The sequence below is a fragment of the Herpailurus yagouaroundi genome, unplaced genomic scaffold, assembly GCF_014898765.1.
Source record: "Herpailurus yagouaroundi ecotype Mexico unplaced genomic scaffold, PumYag 403, whole genome shotgun sequence".
Taxonomy (NCBI): domain Eukaryota; kingdom Metazoa; phylum Chordata; class Mammalia; order Carnivora; family Felidae; genus Herpailurus; species Herpailurus yagouaroundi.
In genome coordinates, this window is record NW_024412620.1 from 1,972,648 (window position 1) to 1,982,039 (window position 9,392).

The 9,392-nt window shown below is 42.9% G+C and overlaps 1 protein-coding gene across 1 annotated transcript; it reads left to right on the plus strand.

Annotated features, from left to right (window-relative positions):
• Positions 1-280: 280 nt before the first annotated feature.
• Positions 281-2,793, plus strand: IL20 (interleukin 20). Its single transcript, XM_040463537.1, has 5 exons — positions 281-443; positions 720-785; positions 880-1,032; positions 1,618-1,692; positions 2,716-2,793. Exons 1-5 carry the CDS (start codon positions 285-287, stop codon positions 2,791-2,793), a joined length of 531 nt encoding a protein of 176 aa, XP_040319471.1. The 5' UTR covers positions 281-284.
• The last annotated feature ends 6,599 nt before the right edge of the window (positions 2,794-9,392 follow it).

Below are 9,392 nucleotides of genomic sequence, written 5' to 3' on the forward strand. Positions count from 1 at the left end.
AGAATAAAGGAGTCGGGACCTGTAGCACCAACTCACAGACCCTGAACGAGCAGCCGAAGTCTCTCCTTCCGGGACAGCAGCTCAGCAGCTTTTCTTAGTAAGTTAGATGAATGGGCCAGACCGTCCAAACCCAGACAGAGCTGTTGAGTTTCACAAGGGGACACCTGGGGAAAGCATGTCCCTGGACTGAATTGGCTTCTTCAGACATGACATTGGGAAAATCAGTAAGTCGTGCTCTTTCCTTTGAATTCCTAGCTCCCGTGGTCTTCAGATTCTCGCACAAGATGAAAGCGTCTGGTCTTCCCATCTGCCTTCTCTCTGCTGTGTTTTATCTCTTCTGGACACCTTCTGCTGGGCTGAAGACACTCCGTTTGGGAAGTTGTGTGATCACCACAAACCTTCAGGCAATGCGAAACGGGTTTTCTGAGATACGGGACAGTGTGGTAAGCGAAGGAGGCAACCCCTCCCTGCCCCTGTGGCTGCCTCTCTCCTTCTCTACTTGTCCTTCTCCGTCCTCTGTGACACAAAAAGAGACAGGCTGGGGACCCCATACCAGGAGGATGCATTCCCAAGAAAGAGCTGTAGTTCAAAATTGAAAAGTGTTTTGGCAAGAGACGTCCACTGGGCTGTGGCAAGGAAAAGTTGAGAGAGGTCTTGATGTCTAACACCCGGCAGCAGTCCCTGACCTGTCCTTTCCTGCCTTGCCTTCTTCCACTTAGCGAGCCAAAGATGAACTCACTGACATCAGAATCTTGAGGAAGACTGAGTCTTTGCAAGACACCAAGGTATGTGCTTGGTCCATAAAACTGTGGGAGGAAATATAAATTGGAGGCATCTCCACCACCCCGGATGCCACCAACATACTTGTCTCCTTTGTAGCCTGCAGATCAGTGCTGCCTCCTCCGCCATGTACTGAGACTGTACCTGGACAGGGTTTTCAAAAACTATCAGACGCCTGACCACCATATCCTCCGGAAGACCAGCAGTCTTGCCAACTCTTTTCTTACCATCAAGAAGGAACTCCGGCTCTGCGTGAGTAAAGGTCTTGGGTGAAAGGACCCATCGCCGCACATAGTTCAATGACGTCGCAACCAAGCTCTTTCTTATCCCCATTTACTGGCTAGAAAAACTGAAACCAAACGTTCTCATAATCGGTATTGTACCATGTGACAGGTCATAAGAACTCAGTTTTACTGTCTTTGGGGTATAGGCCCTATGCAAAAAGTCTACATAACTGCAAAATGCTATTTCATGTTAATGATAATTATCTATTAGCCATGAATTCCGCTTTCCACTGTAGGTGAAGGATCCTACAGCACATTAGTGTATCCTCAGCCTCTCAGCAGGCCGTGGGGCTGAATATCAAGACAAGGTCTGAATAAGACCTAGGTATCCAACAAAGAGCTCCCTATGGGAGCCTACAAAGCTGGCCTCCTCTTCTGGCTGATGAGTAATTTACTGATCCAAAATGATGAGGTCTGAAAAGGCTTTCTATAAGAATGGAGTAGGTACAGGAACGCAGGTGAAAGAGTAGAATTCTCCTTACTTCGTGGCAGTGGTGAGGGCAGATAATCAGAATCTTTAATAAAATCCATCACTCTGTGGCATTCTTTTCAGCATGCCCACATGACGTGCCCTTGTGGGGAGGAAGCAGCGGAGAAATACAGCCAGATTCTGAGTCACTTCGAAGAGGTATATGCAATTTGGGCCTCGGTAGGGATGGGTGTGTTTTTAGAACTGAGATCACAACTGGGTGGGATAGACATTCATACCGGTAGAAATCCTGTAGCCCTCAACAATTGCCCTCTGAGGTCATGTGGACCATCCCTCTGCTTTAACCCAGGGGACACCCATCCAGGCTCTAGAAGGGCGTTGTCTCTGGAAGACGCTCTGGGATTCAAGAGGGGATGGCCTTAATTCCATCAAGTCACTCCAGAGACATCTGTGCCTTCCAGCTGTACAAACAAGAAGCAGTAGTTTTCCAACATTACACACTTATACGTACCCTCAAAAACAGTCACAATTTCACACACGCCCATGCCATGCTGTTCCTCACCTTGGTGCCTTTGCACATCTGCCAGGAAGGCTTCAAGTCCACTCCTCACTGACTAATTCCTACTCATCCTTTAAGACTCACCCTAAGCATCACCTCCAGGAAGGTACTGACTATGTCTCTCTGAGGTAGGTGCCTCTTCTGTCATCCTGTGGAGACTCTATCCTCCATCCACCACACTACATTTTAGTTGTCTGCTTCTGTCTCCTTCACTTACTGAATTCCCTGTGGGTAGGCATTGTGCCATTTATCTCTGAATCCTTAGCCAGCCCAGTGCTTAACACAATAAATATTTGCTCGGTTAAAGTTGCACAGTAGGCAACTCCTAACACACACACACACACACACACACACACACACACACCTTTCTTTAAGAAAAAACCCAACAGTCTAATTACTTTGATCTCTGTGATTCAAGACGCTTGGGTTATACTCCAAACTCTGCCACCTTCTGGGCTTCAGTTTCCCTATGTCATGGACTCCAGGATTTTCCTTCCTCTTGTGAGATCTTGAGATTCCATCACGTCTTTCACGCTCTCCATCTTGAAGAGAATACTGGGCTCGCAATGCCCAGCAGACCTACCAGTGAAAGGAGAGCATTAACCCGGGAGCACACGTTGTCCCTTTATGAGATGCTCAGCACAGAAGTGTGTGTCTTTCAGCTTACGCCTCAGGCAGCGGTGGCGAAGGCTTTGGGAGAGCTGGACATTCTCCTGCAGTGGATGGAGGAGCTGGCCTAGGAGGAGGGTGACGACCCCGCTGGCAATAGTGCTGGCCAAGAGTCCCAGTCCTCGGTACCCGCGAAGGCGTGACCCGCAACCACCGTCTCGCTGCTGTACAACGTAGTGCTGGCCACTGTGGAGATTATTTATTTATTTATTATTTGCTTCCTTATTGTGGTTGTCCCCAGGAGTTCCCACTCTGAACGGAGACCATGGTTTTATAAGATTTTGATGAGATCTTTTCCACCGTGGGGTGTATTTATTACTTAATATATTTATTTATTTTTGCTATTTAACTTATTTATTTTTGTATGTGAAGACAAGACTTAAAAAATTCACGGGTTATATTTATCACCTGACTATGAGTTTTCGCACAGTAAACAAACGCTCTAAATTCTAGAGGGGTGGCTAAGGGTGTTATTCATTTTTATTAAATCAAGGACATGTGTATCTCACTCTGTGAGATATTTAAAAGTGAACTAATGGCTACTGAGTGTGGGCTGTAGAAGAATTTCTGATGTGAAATTGTAGACTTGTCTCACAATTACTGACCACCTCCACTCACCTCCCCAACCCCATACTTGCTGTTGAATCTTGTATGGCAAAAATGCACTTCTACAAATAAAGTTTGCTTTGCATGATAAATATTTTCTTGGAGTTTGCAAATGCTTCAGGAGCAAAAACAATGGCGTGGAGAGCTTGAATCTCGTATCACCTAGGGACTTCTTGCTCCTCTGGGGAAGAAAGATGCCAGTGGGAACCTGGACCTTTTCCCTCCTACTGAATGCATCCCCAATTCAATTCTTAATTCACTCACATCTCTGATGCCATGACTCTGCCCTCCACATAAAGTGACGATGACTGAGTGAAGGGCTTCAGTTATCCCTGCCCTCCCCTTGTTAGCTTTGAACACTGTCCTCTGTGAAACTGCTTTTCTTTCTTCCTTTGGGTTTTGCGTCAGGAGACTTGATTGCAACACAAATTACCATGGGCAGGAGGTTCTATTATAAGGGTTAAGAACACACAGGTGCAAAGTTTAATTACTGAGCCTTGCCCAGAGAGGTTCGTGAACCTTCTCTTGAGGCTCTTCCACTTTGTATTCTGGCCAGCGCCCAGGGTCTAGCTCGTTTCTGGGTCGAGTCTTTGTCTTTATGACCAACTACTAAGCATTCTCTGTTCAGGTCCCTTTCATATCGCCCTTCCCTGGGCTCTTCTGGCATGGGCTTCTTGCCTCCTTCCTCCCCACCTCGCTTGGAACTGCACCCCCAGTGGCAGTTTAGTTTTCCCACTTTCATGACAAGCAGACTAATGCTGATGCCCTGGTTCCCAAAGCCAGCTCCCCTCACTGCCTCGGGTTTCCGCTCCCAATCCTCAGCTTGGGTCTCGATGAAGTTTAAATAACTTTATTAGTTTCTTTTCTCATACAAGTAACAACTACCCAACAGAGAAAATTTGGCAAATACAGAGAAACATAAAGAAGATTGTTTAAATCACCTAGAATCCGCTCTTAAACATTTAGGTGTATTTTTCCAAGATCTTTTTTCTTGGATCCAAATCATGACTCATCCCTCATTACCTGAGAGATTTGGGCTGTAAAACGTAACCTTCTTGGAATTTAGTTGCTTCCTCTGGAAAACAGGATGATAGTGTCTACCTTTCAGAAGGATGGAAGACATGGCTTTTTTATGTTCCTTTGAAAACAAGACATCTTCTGCTTTCATATTCCACATAATTATCACCTATTTGCTATCCGATTTTTGCTCCATCTCACCTGTCTTCTGTCATATTTTCTAGTTGCATGTGTCCTGATTTCTGACAAACAATTTAGCTTCAACTCTCCAGGAATAGTCAAGTGCACTGAACTCAGTGCTAAAATTGTGATAACCACCTCCAAGAAACATTGGAAAGCAGTGAGGAGGTCATTTTATCTGCCAAGGGTGTGAGTCTTCCAGATGGGTGCGTTACAGGTTGACCCACAGCTAAGGACGAAATTTCTCTACTGTTTGTTTTCTGGGAGACATTTCTGACTCTTCTGGAAGTCTGGGCCATGGGAAGCCTGGGTTTTTGGGGACCGCAAAGTACCATGTTCGTACTGACTTGTGACCTCTTTGTCTATTCCTTTTCTCAACAGGACCCTGGTCTCTTCTCTTCTTGACCTGTCATAGTACCAACAACAGCAAATTCAGCACTGAAGAAGTCAAGTCAGGTTGTGAAAACCTCAAGGGAAAATTTCATAAAGGTGGGGCCATTGAGGGACAGACTCTAAAGAATGGTTTATAATGGTCACTTCCAACTCCAACAATTAAAATGGTGATGATGATTATTATTATTTATTAAGTACTCCTCATGTGTCAGGCACTGTACTGGGAATTTCACATATATTACATTGCTTAATTCTTAAGACAACCCCATGAGTTAGATAGTATTATTACCAGTTTTCAAAGGACAGAGTGCTCAGAGATGGTAAGTAATTTGTGTAAGGGGGCAGAACCAAGAGTTGAATGTGAGCACTCTGATCCCACAGCCGTATATGCTTCTCACTCTACTGTTTACTTTCCCAACAATGACATCTTGTGTTCAGAGGCACAGTAGGAAGGAAAACCGCGTTATGACTTCATAGAGATATGAGTAAAAATCTTGACTCTGACCATCACTATCTTGGGCAGGTGACATAACTCTCCTTGGTTTCTTATTCTGCAAAGTGTGGGTTACACACTTACCACACTGTTGGTGTGAACACTAAACGGGATTGTCATAGCTAACTTGAACAAACACTTATTATATATTAGGTGCTGTTATAACTGTGTTGTAAGTGCCCACTCATTTAAATTTTTTTTTTTTAACGTTTATTTATTTTTTTGGGACAGAGAGAGACAGAGCATGAACGGGGGAGGGGGCAGAGAGAGAGGGAGACACAGAATCAGAAACAGGCTCCAGGCTCTGAGCCATCAGCCCAGAGCCCGACGCGGGGCTCGAACTCACGGACCGTGAGATCGTGACCTGGCTGAAGTCGGACGCTTAACCGACTGCGCCACCCAGGCGCCCCAGCCCACTCATTTAATTTGTATAAGAGCATGATATAGCTGTTGATTATTCCCATTTTACATATGATGAAGCTGAAGACAAGAAAGGTAAAGTATCTTAAGTTCACACAGCTAACAATGATGGAGGTAAAATATGAATACAGTAGGCAGACTGGAGAATCATGCATTTAACCACTTAACCTTGCTGGTTGGATGGAATGTCCAGCAAATAGAGCACACTTAGCAGAATCTCTGGCTGTAGAGTGGTTCTGCCTTGAGAGGAAAGTGATGAGCCTTCCTGCCAAGCTGTAGTGCTAACTTTAACTTCCTGGTGCTACTTCCTGCTCTTTATGACATCTGTGTTGAACTTCATTTTTCCATGATCTAAACCTTGTCTCTTCAACAAGCAGAATGTAAGTTCCTTTGGAGGTCACAAGACAAATGTGCTGAACCTCATGTTGACCTATCAGTTCTAGTTACTCTACCTCTCCGGGCCTCTGATTCCTATGAGAGACTGAATACACAAATGGAGAGTGCCTAGACAATACGTAAAAATAGAATTCCAATCCACAATCTGCAGCCCAGTAAACCGACCCATTTCTGATAGTACCCAGCCCAGGAAGTCAGTCGTCTATCTATAAGTTGGATTTGTATGAAGCCAGACTACTATCTGTCTATCTATGGAAGCCAAACCATAACCCCTGTAACAATTGGCCCCGAATGGTCAGGAATGATTGGTAACTGACAGCGTCCCTACTTTTTGTTCCCACTTTCAACGTAGCATGAGTCAGAAAAGCTAAATATGCACTCCTAAGTAATCACATAGGATTCCCAGCTTCTAGCTGCCCACCAACAGCTTCCCCATTCCAATCAAAGCATATCCAAAGCCTTCCTTATTTTCTACTTTAAAGCTTTCCCACTCATGCAGGCCTGTGAATCTGAGCCAAAACACAAGTAATGGTAGATGACTTCTTTGCTATAGCAAGCTCTGAATAAATAACCTTTCCCTGTTTTCCTTTGGTCGGTCTTCATTTATTCCCACACTGCATTTGCAAAATGAAAAGAATTGAAACAGATGATTCTGAATTCTAGAAATCAGATGTACTACAACTGACTCAGGGGATCAGATGTAGCTTCAGCTGCCCTTCATTGCCAGAAAGAGTTTGCATGGTTCCTGTATCACTAGGTTTGGCTTCAGAATTTGGGGTTAGCACATCTGATTGGGCAGGCTGGAATGATGCCCCGGATGCATCTTCCTTCCCAGGAAGGCTGGGAAAATCTTTCCTCTGTTGGGGGGTGGGCTCCTTCTCAGAATGAGTGATATCTCCCAAACCTAGAAATGGGATCTAGGTGCAGGGTAAGTCAAAAGAATAAAAAAGTCCACTGTATCTCTTATTCCCATCATAGCTTGGAGTTGCCCAAATTCTTTATTTTCAAAGATCCAGGCCTTCTCCAACATAGTCCAGTGTAGCTTTGTCTGCCCATCCCTCTCCCAAAAGGATGTAGACAGAATGAACCGTCGCCCTGGTGGACTCAAGTTCCTGAAGGATAGAACTCTGTCTTTTCAGCTTTTTAGCCTACCTTATCTCAGCATAACATTACATCCTTGGTGAGGATTGAATTCAAAAACAAAAGGCTGGAACGTGTATAAAGACAAAACTTTAAAAAGTACTGAATGAAATTGCTGTTTCTATGTATGTTGGCTCCCACCCTATTTTTTTTTTTTTTTTCAGGAGTTAAATGCTTTAGCTTTTGCTAGAACACACATAACCCGCCCCACAGACGGGGCTTTGCCAATAGGAGGCAGCAGAACAAATGGTAAAAGGATGACTGAATACAGCCACTCCCCTACTTCACTGGAAGATTGGGAGGAGAGGAGATGACACCTTCCAGTTCAACTCAACTGTCCTGAGCACGATGAGTCAATTGCTTAACGGGAAGAAGGTAGGACTCAGAAGCCTGGGGGCAAGAAGCCCTGGATTACAACTAGAAATGCTAATACCTTTCAGAAAACATTATTTGTCTGACTGAATGTTAGAAGTGGGAGAGGACATAGATCATTTTACAGGGCAACTGGGGTTCAGAGAGGAAAGTGACTTGCCAAAGTTTACACAATGAGTTATGGCAGAGCTGGCATTAAAACTCAGGTCCCTGTACTTCCAAGATTATTAAACCTCAATTCGATTCAAGAAGAAATAAGTCATCGATAGTGGAAATGAAGTAAAATGGCCTTTATTCATAGATGACGTGCATTGCCTGGGCAGAAATATATCTACAAAAGTCTCCTAGAACTAATAAAGTTTCTTTTGGTAGGAGAATATAAGATCAATGTACAAAGATCAATTGTATTTCCCATGCCATTAACACACAATTAGAACTTGAAATTTTATATATATATGTATATATATATATATAACAAATAATAATAGAAGTCAATAATGTATAAGTAATATATGTGTGTATGTATCTATTACATATGTGTGTATATTAAAATAATATAATAATATATATAAATAGTATATAATATACACACATACATATATACACACTAGTGACCAGAGCAGAAAAAAATCTGAATCGCTTGGGGATAAATCAGACAAAAGACCTGAAAGATTTCTGTATTGAAAACTACAAACCATTGCAGGGAACAAGAAAAGATGAGCGAAATAATGGAAAGACATCATATTCAAGGATTGGAAGTCTCAATATTATTATTAATATTTGCATTGATCTACAAATTCAGTGAAATCACTATAAAATTTTCAGCAGCCTTTCTTTTAAGGTAGAAATTGATAAATTCACTTTAAAATTCCTACTAAAATACAACAGACAATAGTCTTCTGAAAGAGAAGAACAAAATTGACTGATTAATATTATCTAATCTCCAGACTTATATAAAGCTATGGGCATTAAGACCGTGTGGTATTAGTATAAAAGTAGATCAATGGAACAGAAAAGAAAGACTAGAAAAAGACCCACACATTTATGGGCAATTGATTTTTAACAAAATTATAGAGACAATTCAGTGGAGATAGAACAGCCTTTTTTAAGAAATAGAGTCCTAAAATAATTGGGTATCTTATGGAGAAAAATGAACTTGGACCTATACCTTACTCCACATAAAAAAATTAACCCAGGGGTGCCTGGGTGGCTCAGTCAGTTGAGCGTCTGACTTCGGCTCAGGTCATGATCTCACCATTCGTGAGTTCGAGCCCCGCGTCGGGCTCTGTGCTGACAGCTCAGAACCTGGAGCCTGCTTCAGATTCTGTGTCTCATTCTCTCTCTTCCCCTTCCCCACTCATGCTTTGTCTCCCTCTGTCTCTCAAAAAGAAATAAATGTAAAAAAAAAAAAAAATTTAATTAACCCCAAAAGGACCATAGATCTAAACACACAATCTATAAAAAAATTAAGCAAGATATATGATGAGACACCGAAGAAGATACACAAACAAACATACGAAACGCATGAAAAGATGCTCACTGTCATTTGTCATTAGGTAAAGGCAAATTAAAACCACAATGAGATACTACCACCTACCAATTCGAATGGCTAAATGTCAAAAGATTGGCCATACTAGGTGTTGGAGAGGATGT

Excerpts from the sequence above, each read along its gene's own strand:
- IL20 (XM_040463537.1), top strand. The coding sequence starts at position 285 with ATGAAAGCGTCTGGTCTTCCCATCTGCCTTCTCTCTGCTGTGTTTTAT. Across the intron at positions 444-719 it reads CTGAGATACGGGACAGTGTG|CGAGCCAAAGATGAACTCAC; the intron begins GTAAGCGAAGGA and ends TCTTCCACTTAG. Across the intron at positions 1,693-2,715 it reads TTCTGAGTCACTTCGAAGAG|CTTACGCCTCAGGCAGCGGT; the intron begins GTATATGCAATT and ends TGTGTCTTTCAG.